Source organism: Terrapene carolina, unplaced genomic scaffold (genome assembly GCF_002925995.2).
Source record: "Terrapene carolina triunguis isolate 2854851 unplaced genomic scaffold, T_m_triunguis-2.0 Scaffold69, whole genome shotgun sequence".
NCBI classification, from domain to species: domain Eukaryota; kingdom Metazoa; phylum Chordata; order Testudines; family Emydidae; genus Terrapene; species Terrapene triunguis.
In genome coordinates, this window is record NW_020664420.1 from 51,761,804 (window position 1) to 51,784,988 (window position 23,185).

General features: G+C 42.7%; 1 protein-coding gene across 1 annotated transcript in view; it reads right to left on the reverse strand.

Annotated features, from left to right (window-relative positions):
• KIAA0825 (KIAA0825 ortholog) overlaps positions 1–23,185 on the reverse strand; it is a 116,080-nt gene that overhangs the window by 15,617 nt on the left and 77,278 nt on the right. The window contains exon 3 of the mRNA XM_026649172.2: positions 17,198–17,337. Within this exon, the coding sequence (XP_026504957.1) occupies positions 17,198–17,328 (131 nt within the window). The 5' untranslated portion in view covers positions 17,329–17,337. The remainder of the gene's footprint in view (positions 1–17,197; positions 17,338–23,185) is intronic.

The window sequence follows — 23,185 nt, forward strand, 5'->3', positions numbered from 1 at the left end:
CCCTACATTTGAACCCTAAAGTTCAAAGTGGGGATCCAGCCTTGACACCTTTAATCCTGCGAGTAAATCCTCACTCCTGTGTAGGGTGACCAGATGTCCCGATTTTATAGGGACAGTCCCGATTTTTGCGTCTTTTTCTTATATAGGCTCCTATTACCGCCACCCTCTGTCCCGATTTTTCACATTTGCTCTCTGGTCACTCTACTCCTGTGGGTAATTTCATTGCCTCCAGTACAAGACTAAGGATTATTCATAATCTGAAAGGTCACAACAGTGGGCCTTTATGTTATGATTAGGGCCCTACCAAATTCATGGCCATGAAAAACACGTCACAGACTGTGAAATCTGGTCTCCCCACTGTGAAATTTGGTCTTCTGTGAGCTTTTACCCTATACTACACAATGCTGGGAATGGGCAACAGGGGATGGTTGATGATTACCTGTTCTGTTCATTCCCTCTGGGGCACCTGGCATTGGCCACTGTCGGAAGACAGGATACTGGGCTAGATGGACCTTTGGTCTCACACAGTATGGGCGTTCTTAAGTTCTTATGACTTCATGGGGAAGACAAGCGTTTCTCAAATTGGGGGTCCTGACCCAAAAGGGAGTTGCAGGGAGGTTGTAAGGTTATTTTGGGGGGGGTTGTGGTATTGCCACCCTTACTTCTGCACTGCCTTCAGAGCTGGGTGGCCGGAGAGCAGCAGCTGATGACCAAGGGCTCAGCTCTGAAGGCAGCAGTGCAGAAGTAAGGTGCGTTCACCTGAAGCTACTGGTGCAGGCAAGCTGACAAAAATACGCAATGCAATTGTGATATTAGGAAACACCCCAGAGAGTCCAAGTTCGAGTATTTCTTGAAGCAATTCCTTTGGCTTGCAATCCAATGTAAAGTTCATGGAATATATTCGTTTGAGGAAGATGACCGTCACTTGAGATCTTTTCAGATTTCTTTGTTGTACTGTTGCTGCAATTGTTCAGCTGCAGAAAGCAGATCTTCATTACTCAGTCTGTTGAACTGCCAAAGAAACCCAAAAGGGGTACAAATTAGCCGCAGTGACTCAAATTGACAAGCAAGACTTGACTGCATAGAGTCAATGATAACAAGGAAGACATTGACCCTATAATGCTGCTTGGCATTGGATTCAGTAGGTAAGTTGCAAATAGGTGGAGAGCTCAGATGAAATGCCAATATTCTGTGCTACTAATTTGGACACAGTCAGGATCGCATCCAATTGTTCACAAATCTGTTGAATGTCATTGATAAGACTTTCAATGTTATCCCTCTCAACATTAAGTGTAGCATTGCGTGCTTCAATTACCAGATTAGTTTAGTGGATCATTGTAAATAGCTTCATCCACAAAGATGACATCAGAATGCATTCAAATTTGGACATGTGCTTCTGAATAGACTGAAGTTCAGTTCGAGCCTGTGCAGTGAGATTGAGAGACTCAAGCTCATTTAAAGCCTTTCTCACTGAATTCAAATGCTGCGCAACCGGTTGAACACCATCAATCCGTGCAGACCATCTAGTTTTGGACATCCCATGCAGTGAAACAGGAAGATATTGCTTCAGAATTTCCCACCTTTGTGGACTTCTACTGAAGAGATTGTACATTTGCTGAACAGTTCCAAAGTAAATAATTGCCTCCTTGCATGATTCAGCACAGTCAACACCTACAAGGGTTAGTGTGTGGTTTCCACAGCTGGAGAAAATACAGAACTGCTTGTACACCTTTGTACTTTCCAGCCATATTAGATCCATTGTCATAGGCTTGACCAATGCAGACTTGAAAATCTAACTTAAAACCTTCTAGAATTGCTAGTACAACAGGGGGGCTAGCTCAGTGGTTTGAGCATTGGCCTGCTAAACCCAGGGTTGTGAGTTCAATCCTTGAGGGGGCCACTTAGGGATCTAGGGCAAAATCAGTACTTGGTCTTGCTAGTGAAGGCAGGGGGCTGGACTTGATGACCTTCCAGTTCTATGAGATAGGTATATCTCCATATATTATTTTATTTTAATTTCTTTTCCAGTTTTTCTTGTGAAATTATCAAACAAAATAAACCTTGCTTCATTTGAAAATGTTGAGCTGTCTACAATCTTAACATATAGAATAACCATAGTAGTCTGTTCCTTGTGAGAACAATCTGAAGTGGCATCAACAATGATTGAAAAATACTTGGCATTTCAAATCTCATCAAGAATTGCTGTTTGTACAAATGACCCACATAGCTCAATAAACTCATTTTGTATGCGTGCGGAGAGATAATGGACTTGCATCCGCCTTTGACTCTCCTGCGATTCTCAAACATGTTTAACATGCTCTGATAAAAGTGGGTCATATTTGCTGAGGAGCTCATCTATGCCTAGAAAGTTTCCATTTGCACGATCTCTGCCCTGCACTTTAACTGGGGCGGAGGGTTTGTCTGGCTGGCCTATTTAGGTCACAAATATGCTGGGTGTTTAGCTATATCTGCTTTGGGCATTACACTAGCAGCCCTGCTAAGGGGGGCTGGGAAGGAATTTTTCCCTTACCACCATACTGGCCAGGTGCAGTAGGTTTTGTTTGCCTTCCTCGCAGCAGGTTCAGGTGGGCTCTGTTCATGCATGGCATGATGGGCGATAGGTCTTATGTCACAACTCTTTATTTAAGTGTATAGCAGATGTTCAGTGCAGGTACTCCATAAATTAAGGCACAAAAGAAGGGATAAATGGCTTGGAAAAGGAATTAAGGAGAGGTGTTTGGTAATTGAGCAAGCCGGGGGCAGTTGGGGACTCCTTTGATTGGTACAGCAGGAAGCCAACCTCCCATCATTCTAGTCCACCTTAACCCCTCCTACGATGGGGGGTGGTCAGTAAGGTCCCGGCAAGGGAATTGCTGGAGGGACCTGGTCCCAGCAAGGGAATTGCTAGAGGGACCTGGATGAAAAGGGCGGGGCGGGGGAAGCTGATGGAAGCCTCCCCCCCCCCCTCCAAATTGGTTGGAATTGGAGGGTCCCGGCAGTGGATCTGCTGGAGGGACATAAATTTTTCACCTGCACTGCACATTTTATCCTCCGGGTTAGTCCCAGACATCTATCTAATAATAAAGTTGTGGCCTGATTAACCCATATCTAATGTCTCCTGTCATTCTTTTGGTATAGCCAGACAATCACCAGTACATTGACTGGAACCAAAGAAAGCCAATCCCCACTCAGAAAGAAAAATGATGACATTCAGGATGCGCTCAAGTAGTTTTTTCCAGTTATTAGTTTCTGTAGAGAGTTCAGTCAAGAGTAAATTCTGAACTGAACATTCAGCTGATGCTGCCCTACTGGCTGATTTCCATGCAACATAGCTTTCTTTGTGTGACGTTGAACTCTCATGTGATGGTATTCGGTCTTTCAACTTCCTCCAACCTCTGTTGATGCTCCATCCTGACTGATCAGAGAGAACTGATGCATTTGCAGTACTTTTGTTCAATATGAAGCAGGGTGCACAGTACAGAGATTGTTTTTCTGTACTCCAGCATAATCAATCTCTTGTGCAGGTACACCATTTTGGAAGAGTTTTTGTCAGCAGACAAGTAGGGAAAGCATGATTATCAGCATCTCGTGGAATGTTACTTGGAATTTCAAAACAACTAATTTGAAGAAAAGATTGCATTTGGGCAGCACTGCTCTTGTCAATAATTCCAATGTCAGTCACAGTCAAACCTGTAGTACTAATGAATTGCTCTTGCTGCGTAAGATCTACATCTTCCTGTTGCTGTTGAGTTTCTTGATCGTACACAGGATCTTCTGCTACATCTGTTACTGTTGGCACATCTCCTTCTTGACTACTGTCCTCATGTTCAGGTATTGGCATTGAAATATCATTTGTTGCAGTTGCAGAGTTTTCATTATCTGTAGCATTGTTTGTTGGGTAAGGTGTGTTTTCCAGTGGTTTGAGAAATGAAATTATTGGCTTTGAGCTCTTAGCTGCTGCTTCACTCAGTTGTTTTCGCCGTCTCTTGCTTGCACCACTTTCAAATCTCCTCTTCATAGTGATCTATCTGGTCAATATGTAGCCTTTCCACACTTGAAATATTCTGCTGTAACCATGTACACAAATGCTGAAAAGACTTAAAACGAAGGAATACTAATCAAGAACACAAAATGAAACAGTCAGACAGGTTATTATCCTTATCACTGAATCAAAACTCAAGCACGCAAGATATAATATAATAGGCTGAGCTGAAGACAAAGGGATGACATATATATAGTAAACATAGACAAGGATACAGACAGAGGGATAATGTCCAAAAATTTCAAATGTATGTCCTCATGAAACTCACTGTACAAGATGGTCCTCACAAATTTTCACCTTGAATCTGGGCCTATAGACTACGAAAGCCTATGATGATGGACCAGCTACCAAGCTAGGGCTCAACAAACCAACCAGTCACCTCTTTTAGCTATCACATGAAGATAATAATGATTAATTCTCACACATAAATAATTCCTTAGTCAACTAGACGTAAAACTATAAAGACCCTAAAATGTAACAATTCTCTATCTTTCAACATGCACTTGATCCAGCACCAGCCACTAGTCGTGGTTTGTTTACATAATCAGCTGATCTGAGAGGACACGTTCATCACGGTCTAATCTTGTGCCATCAGAACCGATATATTTTTATTAATATTTATGAACATTTTTAACTCTTTAAATATGACAAAATTTGTATCAGTTAACAAAAAAATTATGTCTTTTACCAAATCACATCTCTAATTTGCTTAAATTTGCAGCTCTAAGCTGAGAGAGTGTGTCACATTTTGGTCAGAAAGGGATGCACATAAAAACAAGTTGTAAAACTTATCAAATGCCAAAAAATGAACAAGTGTCTAAATTTGAGGCCCCCTTTGAGCTTGAGGCCCGGGCCCAGGCCATCATTTGTGATGGGTCAGAAGACTTGCTCTACATGGTGGTGGGAAGATACTTAACAGTAATTCTTGCAATGGCTTTCCTTACAAAAACTTTTTTTTAGGAACTGCAAAGGGTGGGGGAGAGGAGTGCAGCCAGTAAGTTCCTGTTCATCTTACAACAGAGGCCTGCCATGCAGCCAAAATTAAGAACATGTGCCATGATTACAGGCAACTGTAGAGGAGGATGTTGATGCTTCAGTACTATTGTGTGCTAATAAGCACCAGGTTATCCATAATGATAAATCATTTATTTCCTAGGACACACAATTAATTCAACTTATGGATAAGATACACGTGAAAAATCATGAAGAGATTCATAAACTGATGACCTTTAACTGGGCCTGATGCAGAAAAATTTTAAAGGATATTTTTTCTCATTATATTTATATATCTTTTTTATTAAAATAGTGTGTGCCCTCACTGTTTTTGATAACTTGCTGTTATTCTGATGGTGCAACTTGTTTTACACTCTCCAAAGAACTGACAGATAAGATTAATATAGCTTCACATTTGTAATGCTTATTCTGTTCAGTTCTAGTCTATTTAATTAACAGCTTACTCTGTGGAGAATGATTGATGTGTTTTCTTTTGCTCCCCGCCCCCTATAAAAGCAAAACACCTTTTCCTTTGGAATATTATGGACATTTAACAGTGATGACCCCCACCCTGTTTGACAGAGGGAAGGTCTGAGATTTATTATCTGTATATTGGAAAGTATAGCTTCCATTAATACTGAGTTTGGAGTTAACTCAACACAGCTGTAAATATCAGGTAACTTATTTCATTGTTCTATAATCTTACTGCTATTTTGTATCCAAATTTTACTCAAAAGAAAAGCCATAATAAAAGTTTAAAAAAATGGATGTCTTGATTTTTATTTCTAAAACTAGGAATTCTTCCAAATTTGAATTTGAAAGTGTTACTCTTTTTATAAAAAACTGGCAGCCTCAACACATCCACTGCTCAGATTTAATACCCGAAAGGACCACTATGATCATCTTATCTGATCTCCTGCATAATACAGGACAGAGAATTTCACCACATAATTCCTTTTTCAAGGCAATAACTTCTGGATGTACAGCACATATTTTAGAAAGGCAATCTTGATTTAAAGTGACTGAGAATCCATCACATCCCTTGGCAAACTGTTCCAATTATTAATTGTCCGCACTGCTAAAAACATGCACCTTATTTCCAGTTTGAATTTGTCTAACTTCACTTTCCAGTCACTGGATCTTGATGTGCCTTTATCTGTTAAACTAAATTCCTAAACAGGGAGATGATTCATGAAAGCCGAGGGTATTCTAAAGACCATGATCAAGCTACCTCATTGTGAGGCTTTGGGGGTCAGACCAGTAAGGGGTTGTGTTGATACCTGCTTTGCAATTCTGGGTGCCTTAAATGCTATAGCAGCAACTCCAGCCGTCAATATACAAGCATGCAAGTCACGCTCTGACTTCTACCACCCAGTTACTTTTTGCAGGGTGACCCCAATGCCCTCCTGAGCCCTGAATTTTCCCCAAACCATCTGCTCTGTAGCAGGGCCGCCCAGAGGATTCAGGGGACCTGGGGCAAAGCTGGGGAGCGGACATAAAAAAAGGTGCCACCCACTGCGGCGCTTGTACTCACCGGGCGGCGCTCTGAGTCTGCAGCGGAGGGTCCTTCACTCGCTCCACGTCTTTGGCAGCACAGAAGTGACGAAATGCCGCCGAAGACCCGGAGCAAATGAAGGGCCCGCCGCTGAAGACCCGGACCGCCGCTGGGTGAGTACCCAGGGAAGGGATTCTCGGCCAGGGCTCACGGGGCCCCTGCGGGGTCCATGGCAAATTGCCCCACTTGCCCCCCCCTCTGGGCAGCCCTGCTCTGTAGTTTACATCCCTCTTGTAGAACACTTTCAGCAGTTAAGTTCACTGCCCCCTTTAAAGAAACAGTACCCAGTAGCTTACTACCTTGACACTCATTTTAATCAACACACTGAACTGGTTTATAGTAAAAGTAAAACAAGTTTATTAAACAAAAAGTCATAGGTTTAAGTGATAGCAAATGCAAGGAATAAAGAAAGGATTCTCACCAAGTCTCTTTTCCAGCATGGCTGACCAGACACTTTGGCCAGGACCCTTCACAGATGTCAAAGTGCTCAGTTCCTTTTTCTCCTCGGGTGAAGGATGCCAAAATGGCTTTTTTTCTCTCCTTATATCTTCCCAAAGTTCATTGACCTTGTTTTGAGAGGCAAGAAGGCTTCCTGGGAGTACAGTCTCCCATCCCCAACTGAGATTAAGTGGCTGTCTTGTCTCACTTACTCTTTTGATGGCTTTGTTTACCTTGTATGTATACGTACTTTTCTTTTCTTTAGTCACACCTTGCTTAATTTACATAGGAGACATTCCTTTGGCTGGAACAGGTGTGGCATAGCGATTGCTTGCCAAATACATTTTAAAAACATATTTCCAGCACATACCTATAAAGTCCTTTGTGAATTTATTGTACACACTTCACACAATATTAATGATCAGTGAGTTATTAGTTTACCAGTGATATATTACATGCCATCTTTTAGATATATATCATGACAACAGTGCAGCAACTGACATTGGGGTGCTCTTAGGGTCACACGTGTATCTTTCTCTTTGCTAAACTAAATAGATTGACTCGGCTTCTTAAATATCCCACTGTGCAGCAGAGTTTCCAAACCTTATAGCAATCTTGTGGCATTTTTCTGGACCTATCTAATTTTTCAACATCCCTTTTAATGTATGCATGCTAGAACTGCACACAGTATTCCAGTAATAGTCTTATTACTAACTTACTTGTTTAGAATGTAGCTCCAACATGCTCTCCTACATTCTTACACCAGCTAAAAAGTAGGAGGAAAATCTTATGCTCCCAGTAAAGGATTAGATACTCAGAGGATTGGTAGTAGAAAATGGAGTCTTTCAATTTGAAATTACTGATCTGAATATGACCCAGGTGAATAATGGCTAAAAATCATTGCTAGCTGTTATAGAGAGAGAGACAAAGTGGGTGAATCTGTTCCACCTTGCATTTTGCTGTGACACTTGGAGTACTCTTTGTAGGCTCAAAAGCTTGTCTCTCTCACCAAAAGATGTTGAACCAATAAAAGATATTACCTCCTCCACCTTGCCTCGCTAATATCCTGGGACCGACTTGGCTATTTGCTAGCTATTGACTGTTTGGTGGCCACTGTGAAATGAGTTGGTGGTCTTAGGCAAGGTCATAAGGAATCAGTGCCCACATCCCAAAGAGCGTCTTTCTTTGCAGACAGAAAAAAGACTGAACGGGAATAAAACTGTACTATCCTTTCAGCTCAGTGATGATCCTTGCTTATGAACTAGAAGCAAATTAATGAAGGCTAGCAGGTAAAGGATACTCCTATTTTTGTTAAATAGAGAATGTTAGTACTATCATTCTAGTATCTTTCAAAAGCTCTAACGTCACAAAAAATGTACTACAGGAATAAATGCTGACAGTACAGTAGATGACCACCTATGTAACAGAAAATCTACACACTATTTTTAGAGATGAATTCTCTCTTCGGACCAAGGTACCAATATCAAAATATTACTGCCTTTCCCATTCATTCAGTGCTTCAGGACTAGAGGACGTGCCTTTGACTTGACCAAGAAGAACAGTACCTCCATTTAGCTAGGTAACATCTTCTAATAGAATCCTTCCTGCTATTAGAAAGGATGGCTTGCACGGCTGTGGAACATGAATGTTCTAAGGATGATGCCCATCCAAATACCAAGCCCTGAGGTGAAGTGGACATGGGTTGAGGTGCTTGATCTTGCCATTCCACTGGGTCAGGATCTTGGGAAACATTGGGAGGATGATTGGTACTTGGGATGACATTCAGAGGAGGTTGAGAAACCAAAACTATTTGGGCCAGTAGGCGGCGATCAGGATAACCGTTGGCCTGTCTTGCCAGATTTTGCATAGAACTCATAGGACCTGAGGGATTAGGGGCCCGATAGAGTAGGGGATTCTGGATCCGGGAGAGTGAAAACGTCCAGTGGAGTGGCAATGGATTCAGTGCTCCCGGGTGTAAGAGGCTGCAAGAGCCGGAGGAGATTGTGTAACTGCCAAGGAAGACAGTGCTGTGGACAGGCAAAGTTGGCAATGATCGGTCATCATTGGTGCCGGCAGATCCTGGGGTTTGGGAGGTGCTAAGGTTGATGGTATCAATGGATTGTGGTCCGGTACCAATGTAGCCCAATGTTTTTGGGCTTTCTTGTTGTGCCTCTGGGACTTAGGATATCCTAAGTCCTCACAGGCCAAGTTGATGGGCTTGCTAAGAGCCGAATCTGACTTCTTCAAAGTGGATTTAGAGGAAGACTTAATCTCATGTTTATGAGAATGCTTTCTGGACTTCTGACAAGATCCTCTTCCACCAGGGGAGGGTGGTCTGTGGAAGCAGACTGTCCCACACCAGAGTTGGACTTTGCAGCAGCAGGCACACTCCTTGATGAATCAGGCTGATGTATAGGGCAGTTTTCCAGCCTGGATCTGATTGAGGCCTCATAGTCTTCTCCATGAGGTATTTCTGGAAATGAAGTTCCCACCTTTCTCAGGTACGGCTGGGGAATGATTGGCAGATACTGCACCTCGCTGCAATGTGGGCTTCCCCAAGGCAGTACAGGCAGCACTGGTAGTCATCACTGACCAAGAAAGATCATAGGCAAGAAGCACAATGTTTGAAGCCAGGAGTTCTGGGCATAGTCCAGTACCCATATAAGTGGTGGCGGGTTCCCCCTTCCCCCCGCCAAAAGAAGGCTAAGTTTAACACTAAGAGATCTATAAAATCACTAAACTGTAAAAACCGTATATGCTGTTAAAACTATTTACAAAGCTAAAGCTAAATCTTATCTTGTAGGAAGAAGCTGAAGCTATGGACACTGGAGGTTCTGACTTGGATCATGTAACGGTGAGAAGGAACTAGAGAGATGGTCTGTCTGCCCTGCCCTTTATCCCCTCAGTCAGAGGCACGAAGTGAGCCAGGGCACATGTGCGGACTAATGGAAGCTACTTTCAAATTCTCTGGCTCTGGGAGCATGGTGTGTATGAATAAACCCATTGTAGAATACAATAGGGACTATCACTTGAAGAAGAGGGGATATATTAAATCTGTGTAGGAGGAAGTTTTGTTTTTATTGTTACTTTACACATGAGTATGTTAAGATAGCATGTCCCTAAGAACCTTCACAAGGCTTTCAAGAAGTTTAATAAGTTTACTTAAGTACAGTTTAAAAACTTACTTGTGTCCACACTGTGTTTTAACACGGTTAGTCCAGCCTGTGTGTTGACCAGGCAAAAGCATATTACAAACAAATTAAAAACAGGGCTGTCAATTAATCGCAGTTAACACACACGATTAACTCAAAAAAATTAATCACAATTAAAAAAATTAAGCGTGATTAATTGCATTGTTAAGCAATAGAGCAGTGGTCTCCAAACTTTTTTGCTCGCACACCCCAATCAGTAAAAATTTTTTGAGCGCGCACCCCCTGCCGCGCCGGCTCTACCATTTTTGCCGAAGCAAAAAAAAAAAAAAAAACCCACCCCCCCTGCTGCACACCCCCCAAGGATCCTCTTGCGCACCCCACTTTGGAGACCACTGCATTAGGATACAGTCTGTGAGCGGGTCACACTCTGGGCTGTTCAGTAGAACAGGATCCTGCCCCATATCAGAGCAGGTGTCTCTGATGGAGCAAAAAGGCCCCGAGCAGCAGTTCAGTGTTGGCGAGATTCACCCATCGCTGGGACATGAAGGGGCCTGTCTCAAGGGGGGGAGGGGCTCAGAGGTTTGTAACGCGGTTACATTTGCAGATGAACAATATCCTCCCCCCTCCTCTCCATTTCAGTCTCATTTCTCACCCCTCCCCTCCCTGACAACCCAGCTCCAGGGACACAACAGGGAACCCCGCTGGGGCCTGTCCATGCCCCGCCCCAGCCGCTCTCCCCCCTGGGCCCGCCCATGGCCCCCCCACGCCGCTCTCCCCCCTGCCTGAACCCCCAGCTGGCTCCGGGAGCAGACTCTTGGCAAAGCCTGGGCAGCGACTCGCTGCTGGGGCTGCAGCTCCGGTCCCTCCGCCAGGCGCTTCCCAGCCAGGCGAGATCTGAGGCTGCAGGGCCGCTTTTGCAGAGTCACTTTCCTGCCCGGCCCCGGCCCTTTCCCTGGGTCCCCCATCACCTGCAGGCTCCGGCTTGGGGACTGGTGCGGGCAGAGCCCGGGGCGGAGACGGGGGTTAATGCCGGTCTCTCTCCGCACAGACCCCGCCGGGGAGCAGCAGCGGCTCAGCCCGGGCTCCTGGCTCACAATGGAGGAGGCAGCAGCGTCTGACCCGGGAAGGTAAACAGACCCAGAGCAAGGGCAGGCTCTGACTGTAACACAAACCGGGCCCCGGGCAATTCGCTGCTGGGCTCCTAGGGACGGAGGATGCTCAGTCGAGGTCCTTCCAGCCCTACGACTGTGTGATTGTCTGAACCCCCCTGGGTGCTGGGCAGGGGCAGGGGCTGCAGTGCAATGGGTCTAGCGCTAGGACCCAGAAGGGAGCTGGGGACAGAAGTGAATTGCACTTGCTACAGTAACGCTTGGTTACTCCTGCCCGAATTGAAAGCAAAATAAATAAATAAATAAATAAATAAAAAAGCACTCCTCCTGCCGCGCACCCCGACGGATCCTCTTGCGCACCCCCTGGCGCACCCCACTTTGGAGACCACTGCAATAGAATACCAACTGAAATTTATTAAATATTTTGATGTTTTTCTACATGATCAAATATATTGATTTCCATTACAACACAGAATACAAAGTGGACACTGCTCACTTTATATTATTATTTTTATTGCAAATATTTGCACCATAAAAATGATAAACAAAAACAGTATTTTTCAATTCATCTCATACAAGTACTGTAGTACAATCTCTTTACTGTGAAAGTGCAATTTACAAATTTAGGATTTTTTTGTTAAATAACTGCACTCAAAAACAAAACAATGCAAAACATTAGAGCCTACAAGTCCACTCAGTCCTACTTCTCGTTCAATCAATCGCTAAGACAAACAAGTTTGTTTATATTTATGGGAGATAATGCTGCCCACTTCTTATTTACAATATCACCAGAAAGTGAGAACAGGCATGTTAAATATCTTGTGATGCCGGCTACAACACTACCATGTGATTGCCTGTTCTCACTTTCAGGTGACATTGTGAACAAGAAGCAGGCAGCATTATCTCTTGCAAATGTAAACTAACTTGTTTGTCTGAGCAATTGGCTGCACAAGAAATAGGACTGCGTGGACTTGTAGGCTTTAAAGTTTTACATTGTTTTATTTTTGAATGCAATTTTTTTTGTACATAATTCTACATTTGTAAGTTCAACTTTCATGATAAAGAGATTGTATTACAGTACTTAATTAGGTGAATTGAAAAATACTATTTCTTTTGTTTTTTACAGTGCAAATATTTGTAATCTAAAATAAATATAAAGTGAGCACTGTGCACTTTGTATTCTGTGTTATAATTGAAATCAATATATCTGAAAATGTAGAAAACATCCAAAAATATTTAAATAAATGGTATTCTATTATTAACAGTGCGATTAATCGCAATTAGTTTTTTTAATTGCTTGACAGCCCTAGTTAAAAAACATTCTCTCAACTACAGCATTATGTAGAACACTTCAGAGCATGTTTTGACTACAACGTGTAACTGAGTCCACCACTTTGTTCCCAGCAAACAAACGGCTAAAAGTTTATTCTTACATTGGTGGCCAATGGATTTGCCATAAAAGTTGCTGATCCTGGAATAGGAGGAGACTACCCTGAAGAAGGATAGGCTCCAAACCCACAGCTATAGATCTAGGATAAAACCCTGAGCTGGTGAATAACTTTTCATTTTTGTTATACTTCTGATGTGTTTTAACTGGTTTTTTTCTGCGTATATGTTTATAGCCACCTAGATGTATATATTCCTTCCATTCCTGACAAAAGGGGCATAACTAGCTTACCCTATCGGTTTGAGATTTTTTAAGCAGAGTTGATTTGCCATCATGTGCATTGTTTTTAAATCCAGTTTTAATGCAGTCTCTGGTCAACCAAGTCTTGTTATTTATGCAGTCATAAATGTGCCTAGTGATTTTTAGAAAAATTTAACAGATATCTGTCCTGACGAGCTGAAAAAATTAAATTAAACATAACACACTAAGGTGGGGCAAAGAAACACATGTAAACAGGACTTACAACAAAGATAATGCAAGATGCCTATTATTGCTTTCAAATCTTGCTTGTTTTATCATTAATAACATATTAAAACCTTGGATGGAGGTCAGCAGTAAAAGGCTAACTGAAATGAATTAATACCCAGTTCAGTCACCACTGAACTTAAACCATGCTTTATGTCAAGTTCTTCTCTGAAAAGAGGCTCTACAAATGGAGTAGCAGGGATCCATGTTTGTCATTTCCACATCTGGTGTGTTCAGTTTACATGTGAATTTTTTTTTTTAAACTGTGACCACAGCAAACGCAACCTGAGATCTGAACATCAATCCTTCTCTTTTGTGCATCAGTTTTGCAGACCAAATTGGGCCCTTAGTGACACCTGTCCAAAACCATAGTCTTCAATGAGGTTGCAGAGATGTAACTGATTGAATCTTAGTAAATAATTCTGTTGTGTATACAGAAGAAGGAATGAAATCTACCTCACTCTTATAGAGTTGTGCTAGCTCTGCAGAGCTATCAGGAGTAAAAAGCAGTTTTAAAATGTATCCACTTAAAGTAAGCAGACAAGACTGAATACACAAAGATCTGTTAAGAATTCATTTTTGCCAATTTTACACAGTCACTTTTGAGAAGAGCTGCATCATAAGCATGATTTCAAGCCCTACACGGTTATTTCCTGGTGTTCCACTAATTACAACAACAAAAAAGCTAATCATACAATGATGTCAGCTGAACTTTTAATTCCTGTGGAGTATTTGTATGTACATAAGCTGCATTAAGAATTCTGAAACCTCCATATTAGACAATGAAAATATTGTTACCTAACTATAATAAAGTTCAAATGTATGTTGGGTAGAAGGAGATGAAGAGAAAGAAATGGCACCCTACAATGAAAAAGTGAAACATGACTTCACCTTAGAATAATCCAAGGCTTAGTTTGGCACACAAACCTGGCCAGCACTGAAAATGGTCAAATTGGCTGCCTTCATAAACTGCTATAAAAATAAAGTTAAAATTCAAGTGTAATAAAAGTTCTCTTATATACGTGTTAACCATCTTTTCCCTTAAAAATTAGGGAAAAAACCATATTCCACAGATGATCATTTTTTTTCCTGTTTATACCACAAGGAGAAAAATAGAACAATTACAATACAAAAATACTGGAGATAATTCAACTGCTGTTGGTAAGTGGAACATAACTGATTTGTTATGTCATACAATTTTGTTAAAGTTGTTCTGTTGGAAGGCCATGAATGAGTGTGCAAGTGATTATACACTTCTGGGTCATAATTTTCACATACTGTTTTATTTTTTTTAAATATACATGCTGTATACTATTATGTTTATTCTCTGTAGTACAATAAAACATAAATCTATCTGATGAAAAATACATTGCATTCCAATTGCATGCACATAATGCACAGAGTAGCTCCCTTATCATACTACTTGCAAAGATCAATGGTAACTGGAAAATGATTTCATTTCCTATAATATATTAGCAATAAATACTCTTTTTAATTAAAAAGTCACATCAAATGTTGTTCATCTTTTGTTAAGCTCCTCTCCATTCCTGAAATCGACATTTTACAGATGCAAAATAACATCTGGTAACCTCAGGGTCTTCTTGACTGAGCTGCTATTGTTGAAAAACAAGACTGTAGAAATTCAGAATTCTACGGCAAGAGCATCAGTGGCTTGTATTGCTATCATACCACAGACTGATACCAAATGCAAAAGACAAAATCCTTGCCTCTCTTCTTTGGGCCATCCAAAGTTGATAGGTGCAAGCCCTTCTAATTTGTGGAACTACAATTGCTAAAGACAATCTCAACTATTCAGGGGGGAGAGGGAGGAGGGGAGAGAGAGAGAGAGAGAGAGAGAGACTTGAAAATGTAAATTGTTATGTAAATGGATATAAAGTGATAGTGAAAGCAACAAACAGTTGGCATCTACTTCTGCAGTCAAAAAATGGCCCAACCCCTCACAAACTACACACCTTTTAAGCAGAAGAGGTAACAAAAGACACCTGTCATACACACCTGTCAAAATGCTGATGGTGGCCTTCCTGGATGTGTAACATTTCATGCAGAGCAACTCAAAACTTCAGATACTTATGACACTGTAAAGACATCAACTGGACTTTTCTGAGTATGCCCCAAATTTCCACTGATGTCAACAGATTGGGGAATAGCACTATGAAGGGGACTGCAATTCTATAGTTGCTAGATTTTCATTAATATCCCTATTATAGGATTATCACTATAATTGACTATTGTAAAGATTAAATAATTTTTTAATAAATCTGTAAGAAATGTATTACCTTTTGTTAAAAACAGCAATATGCTGATGTCATAAAAATTCAGTTTTCAGTTAGATTAACTTCAGCAGAAAAGAAAGAACTGTAAAGTACAACTTCCGTGGGTGCCTGTTTCCTGAATAAGGTGGACAAAGCCTATAGGTGACTGTTTCCTGAATAAGGTGGACAAAGACCTCCTACCCAGGAAGGCCTCATCATTAAGTTATACAATCCTAAATCACACTTCATCAAAGGTATCCTCTGAAGTCTCATAAATGCCTTCTTTGGCACAGCTGAATCCCTGCTGCACAATCATTACTGTTATAAAGCCAATATTTACCCAGAGTGGTATCTAAAATTCCAGTTTCTTCCTCAAAACAAGAAATTACTGTCGTATTAGTGGGTTAATGTTATCTTTTTAAACAATGGCCATTGTACTTGCCACACTCAGCATCTTTCATCCAAGGATCTCCATGTATTTTACAAATATTGATGTATTTAGTCACACAACATCTGTGAGGAAGATATTCTTATTTTACAGAAGTAGAAACTGAGACACAGAACTATTAAGTGACCTGCCCACAGGAAAGTCCAAGGCAGAGCAAGGATTATGCCCTCTGAATAATTATTCAGAGATTTCACATAGCTGAATGTTGTGTATCTTTTCTGATTAAGAGAATATAACAGATTTACCCATTCTTCATAATGAAATATTTTACCACAAATAATGCTTTAAAGTATACTCCAAAACATATGCAAGTTAGAAAGTCTTCTCTTATTATTCCAATAAGAAAATGTGCTTTAGAATAAGTAAAAGAATGGCTTATTTATAGGGCTGTCAAGCAATTAAAAAAACTAATCGCGATTAATCGCACTGTTAATAATAGAATACCATTTATTTAAATATTTTTGGATGTTTTCTACATTTTCAAATATATTGATTTCAATTATAATACAGAATACAAAGTGCACAGTGCTCATTTTACATTTATTTTTTATTACAAATATTTGCACTGTAAAAAAACAAAAGAAATAGTATTTTTCAATTCCCCCATTACAAGTACTGTAGTGCAATCTCTTTATCATGTAAAAAGCGACAAAGAGTCTTGTGGCAACTTATAGACTAACAGACGTATTGGAGAATAAGCTTTCATGGGTAAATACCCACTTCGTCAGACGGTGCCACAGGACTCTTTGTCGCTTTTTACAGATCCAGACTAACACGGCTACCCCTCTGATACTCTCTTTATCATGAAAGTTTAACTTACAAATGTAGAATTATGTAAAAAAAAAAATCCTGCATTCAAAAATAAAACAATGTAAAATTTTAGAGCCTGCAAGTCGACTCAGTCCTACTTTTTCTTCTGTCAATTATTCAGACAAACAAGTGTATTTACATTTGCAGGAGATAATGCTGCCCGCTTCTTGTTTACAATGTCACCGGAAAGTGAGAACAGGCATTCTCATGGCACCGTTGTAGCCGGCGTCGCAAGATATTTACGTGCCAGATGCACTGAAGATTCATATGTCCCTTCATGCTTCAACGACCACCCCAGGAAAACAACCCACAAGTGTTGGCTGAATTAAGGCAAAACTGGTAGTGAAATAACTTAAAATATTCTACGTTATCACCACAAAAAGAGGAAAGGAAACAAATCTTTTAAAAATGTAAATGGCTTACTGATACATTGGACAAAAAAAGGAAACATTTAAAATATGTTACCTAGCAGAGTTTTTCTTTATTTTCTCATCGATGTCACTGAGGATCTGTTGAAACTCCCAGTCCCCAGGAAGAATGTTTAACAAACAATCTAAGTTGGAAGAATCAAGAGAATATTCACCTCCCCACTCCATTTCCAGAACCTGAAATAAATGGAAAAGAAATAGCAAATATAAAAAATGGGATTAAATAATGAAAAAAATGCAGGTTTTATTTTAAATATTAAAGTACAGATGATTTTTGGTTTTCTGAAGTTATGCTTAGATTAACAAGGTATATATATAATTATAATGGTAACATTAAACCAGTAAAAAAATACATCTTTGCATGCTACTGCATGAAATACTGTAGAGGAGTAACTTGCAGTATATCTTAAAACTAATTAAATAGAGTAGTTTATTAGTAACCCCCGTTCAGTCAAAATCAGAATCAGCTAATATTTTCCTAATAGTAACAGAATTACTCTCTATAAAACAACTTTGTGATACAGAAAAAAGTTTGTCACAATTATGCTTAAACAGAACTCAGTATTACAACTAAAAAGTGACATCAGAAAATTCCAAGAGCAAAAAACTATGAATTTTAGTGTGTGTAGGTAAATGAATGGGCCCTTCCCCTCCCACCCGCTTTCCCAGCCAGAGACTAGAGGCCCCTCCCCACCCAGCCCCGGGCCACCCAAGTGCCCGCCCCCTCCCCCAGCCCCAGAGCGCCTGGCTTGTGGGTGGGCAGGCAGAGCGGCCCCAACCCGAGCCCCAGGTGGGCAGGCAGCTGAGCACGGCCCCCAGCATGGCGGGTATGGGGGGGCCTCTGGGCTCTGGTGGGGGAAAGGGGTGGGCAGTACAGTCCCCACACCCCGGAGCGGTCGGTGGGCAGCGCAAGCACTGGCTCCAGCTGCCTGAAGTCCCTGGCTGCAGGCTGGCCCCCACTAGCCCCATCCTGGGGCAAGGGCGCCAGAGCCCTCCCAAAAGTGTGTGCGTGTGTGTGTGTGGGGCCCCTGCCCAAGTTGAAGGCAAGAGAAGTCCCCTGCCTATGTCCCAGGCCCCCCGCCTAAGGCAGGTGGAGGGACCCAGGCTCCCCACAGCTGCCCGCGCAGCTCTCCCTGACCCGGCTCCAGCTGGTGGGGGGGTGGAGGGGCTTAGAGCCACAGCCCAGCCATGATAAGAGCCAGGTGTGCAGTTGTGGGGAAGTCGCAGTGGACCCTCTACCTGCCTGCAGTATGGGGGGCCTGAGCAGCCCTCAGCCCGTGTCCCCGCCCACCAGGGGCAGCTGGAGGGTCTGCAGCTCCTCACTGCTGACCATGCAGCTCTTACCATGGCCAGGCTGCGGCTCTGAGGCCGCTCCCCACTCCCTCCCCCCAGGTGGAACTGGGTCAGGGAGAGCCACACAGGCAGCTGTGGGGAGCTGGCGGGGAGTCATGGACTCTCCTCCTGCCCCGGGAGGCTGGGGAGCCCGGGGGTGGGGACACAGGCTGGGGACTGCTCTCAGTCCCTCTGCACCCCGCGCAGGTGGAGGGTCTGCCATGGCTCCCCACAGCTACCCGGGCTCCACGCTGGCCTGGCCGGGGCCTCAGGGGATGGGAGGGAAGAGGAGGGGAAGGGAGTGGGGTCCATGCCGGCAAAAAATGGACGGATGAGGCCCGTCAACTTTCAAAAAGTGGGAGGGCAATGGCCCCTTGGCCCCCTCAGTTCTGGTGCCACTGGCCTGAGGCCCCGGCCATATGGGAAGGAAGAGCTGAAGCAGAGTGCGGTGGGAAGCAGGAGGAGGTCTGGGGGTGGAGTGTGGGTGGGGCCACACAGGCAGTTTGGGTACGCTCAGCCTTCCCCTGACTTTGATACCTGCTGCCCACGGGTAAATGTTAACTTTTAAAAATGACGATCAGTGCACTTGCCATATGCACACACACTTTCATCCAGGTATCTCCAAGCATTTTACAAACAGCAGTAGCAGCTACTAGTTTAATGTATACGTGTTCCTGAACTTCAGCTTATATCTGCAGTTAATTAAAAACAAAACTAAACAAAAACCCCAGCAAACAGGATATTAGGATATATCAAAAAGGGAAAGGAAGCAGGATTTCCATTTCTGACTCACTTTCATGCTTCATTCCACACATACCTCGTCCATTGACCCATTCACATATATCCAACCAATCACAGGCATGTTTACACCTGAAGCAGCTTTACTTTCGCTTCACTGTCTAATTGTCATAGAGAGGAATGATGATACACGTATTGCAACCAACCATGACTAAACACTGCAATCGTACAACAAAGGAAGTAAAAATGGGAAATTTCCAGTAAGCAGTACATTTGGTAGCCAATAATTAATAGTAATTCATATTATAGTACCGAGAGACCACAATGCAAATGTAAACTGAGCATAAATAAGTAAAATCAATTTATTCATGTCTGAATATGAATTTTCAGAAGCCTTCTTAGTCCATTGCTACCTTTGAGCACTTGGCAACTGATCTCCCAGTGATCTGCTGCACACTATCTATCCATCTCCTTGCTGGTTGGCCCCTGCTACCATGACTCACCACAACTCCTTCCCTGACAACTTTCTTGACGTTATTTCCATCTCTACACCTGATATGACCAAAGTACATAATTTGTGCCTGTTTATTTCTGACAGCAGGGTCTTCTTTTCTCCGATAATATTACTGACATAAGCATTCATCTTTTTTTCCAATCAGGAAATATGAAAGTGTCTTCACCAGCACCGCAGACTAAAGAGAGCATACACATACAAAAAATGCATATTTTGACAACAGAATATACCTCATGTACAGTATTGTATTTTGTGTCTTTTTTTCTATTAAGAAGGATATTATTTTACGTAGCAAGTTCAGTGCTGAGCAACCAACATCTTAAAAACTAAGATCTGAGTTATATTATATGGAAAAACTAAATTTCATAGCGACTTCCCACCAAATCTTAAATGTCTGAGCCATGGTTAAATTTATATAATGAGGCCAAGATTAGGGTACATCAAAAACAGTTATTTATCATGGTGACTGTGATTCTTTGCAAGAGTGCTTCTGGATATTGTGACAAAGTCAGTTCTGACAGATATGAGAGAGAAGTGGAGGGTAGATATAGCAGCCCTAGAATGATCAAAGCCCTGTTCCCTATGAGCTTAAAAAAAAGGTTACCTTGGGTTAACTAGAGACACCCGAGGCCAGTTAGGAACTGCCAATGACCTTTAAAACCCCCTCTTCTGGTAAGGGAGAGAAGGGGAGAGTTGAGAGACGAGCTATGGCGGGGTAGTGGCAGCAGCAGGAAAGAAAGGCTTCCCCTGGGTGGAAAGATGTCTCCCCTCTCTATAGGGAAAGAAACTAAGGTAACATCTGCCTGGGAGAAGAAGTGTCAACCAACTAGGTACCAATGTAGTAGGGCAACACCCCGGAGAGGGAGCAAGGAAAAGTATTTATGATTGTTTTGTGCGTTTGGGTTTTTTGTTTTTGTTTTTTTCTTAAGAGAACTTCTTGGGCTTACCTTGAGGCCCACCATGTAAATAAAGGAAAAATAAAACAGAGTGAAGCAAAAAACCTTCTGGAGTCAGACTGATTTTCTCCAGGCCCCCCCCACCGCCCAAGGCAGAAATGCTGAGACCAACTTACGGTTGAAAGTGCGAGTGACTACAGCTGCAAGGGCCCAGAGATTTCACAAGTTGAAGCACCGGGACAGCAAAGTGCCAAGATCACAACTGTCCGACCTGATCCATCTAATATGGAAGTGGCTCCATCCCAAGAACCACAGTACAGAACAGATCATAGCACTCTTGGTTTTGGACAGATTCTTGAGGGAACTATGAGGGTGGGTTGACCAAAATGACTCTTCCTTTAACTATGATATAGTCGCTCTCGTAGAAAGGCATTTAATGGCCAGAGAGCTTTCTCGGACTACTGGAGAAGAGAAGCATCTGACCAAGTAGCCAATCCCAGATCCAAAGGTCCGGACCACTGAAAGTTTGGGCAGAACTATGTTGGGGAGGAGCGATGCAAAAGAGCAGCCAGAGGCCATGAAGGGATTTGGAGAACTGGCGGGAGAAGGCTGCAGTGTGACACCTAATAGCCCAAAGCATAGGGGAATAACCAGGGCTATGTGTAGATGTTATACTTGTGGGGAATTAGGACATATAGCAGCTCAATGCCCTAACATTGAGGAGCCCATGCAGTGCAGTCTGGGTGATAGTGAAGATCTATGCAACCTAATCCAACCTGTAGGAGTCGCTATGATGCCACATAGATATACATGGCCAGTTAGAATGAATGGTATAGAGCAGAAGTTCTCAACCTGTGGTCCGTGAGGTCCATTCAGGTGGTGTGCGGATAGTTCCCTCTAAGATGCGCGCCTGGATGGCCACACACAAGAGAATGAAGGGGCACCCACCTAATTAGTGGAGCCGTGCAGGCATGGCTCCAATAAGTAGGTGCCTGGTCCCTGGTCCCTGGAGAAGACACACATCTAAGGTGCGGTAGTGGACGTGGGATGAGTAAGGGGTAGGTGGGAGAAGGCAGTGGGGTGAGAAGAGGGGTTGGAGAGAATTTGGGACATGCAGGGCTGTGGCGGCCAGAGAAAGAGGCGACTTTCCCCAGCTCCAGGCTGCGGCTGCTGGGGAGAGATGGCCCTCTTTCCCAGCCTCAGCTCTGTGTCTGCTGTGGTGGGGGAGAAACCCCCCTCCTTCCCAGCCCCAGCTCGGGGGCTGCCGCGGCGGGGGAGAGAGGGCACATCCATCACATTCGAAAGGTAAGACTACTGATATTAAAATATGAGTTGTGTGCTTTTATTTGTAGAAAAAACAATTATTACTACTTTTTTTTTATACAGCGCTTTTATACAAAGCACTTTACAATAGTTAGCTAATGGTACAAACAACATTTGGAAAGATCATTAAGTGGTCTGCCGAGACCCTCAGCAATTTAAAAAAAAAAGTTTGAGAACCACTAGTATAGAGACCATTGCTTTAGTGAACTCAGGAAGTGCAATCACGCTGGTATCTGGGAAACTGGTGGGGCAGGAGCAGCTGTCTCGAGCCAAATGCATGGGAATAACCTGTGCACATGGGGCAGTTCATTACTACTCAGCCATTCCTGTATAAATTGATGTTCAGGGAAATACAAGCAGGAGTAATCGCTAAACTTCTGTATCCAGTGCTCATAGGATGAGAATTCCCAGAGTTTTGAAATCTACTCCTGTTGGAAGGGTTGGAGGAAAACAGTAACCCCTCTCTTCATTTTCCCTGAATTAGCCCTGGACTTGTTTTCAGCTACTGGGAAGTCAAGGAAGACTAAACGAGAGAGGATGGCTGACAAAAGACTGGGGACCAAAATCTTGGTCCAGAATCAAAAGGTGGTGCTTGTGGGGAAGCAGTCTCATCTAGCAGGCAGGGAGGCAACTCAGATAGTGAGCGAATGTGAGGCTGAGCCCAGTTCCACTGAGACCAATCCAAGGGAAGAAATGGATTCCTTTGAGTATGGACATCTTGGTCCCTCATATAAGAATTTTTGGCAGAACCAAGCAAATTATTCTCTATACCACATTAGAAAAGAGATAGTTGAGGTGAATGGGGTTCTGTTGGAGAGGGAAAAACCCCCCAAAGGTCCAGGGATGTACTTCGTGATAAAGAGAGACCTGCAATATAGAGTAGTCAGATTACAGGAACAAAAATTGGAGCAGCTTCTAGTACCTCAAGGACACCAAAGGGCAGTATTAGACCTAGTGCATAGTCATTTGTTTGGGGGACATTTAGGGGTGGATAAAACCCTACAAAGAATCATTCAAAAGTTCTTTTGGCCCGGAGTCTATAGTAAGGTCTGATGCTATTGTGCCTCCTGCCCGGAGTGCCAATTGCACAGCCCACAACCTCAATTAAGGGCTCCTTTAGTACCCCTACCTATTACTCAAGTCCCGTTTGAGAGGATAACATGGACTGAATAGTCCCATTGGAGAAGTCGGCCTGGGATTGTCAATATGTGCTCATGGTTCT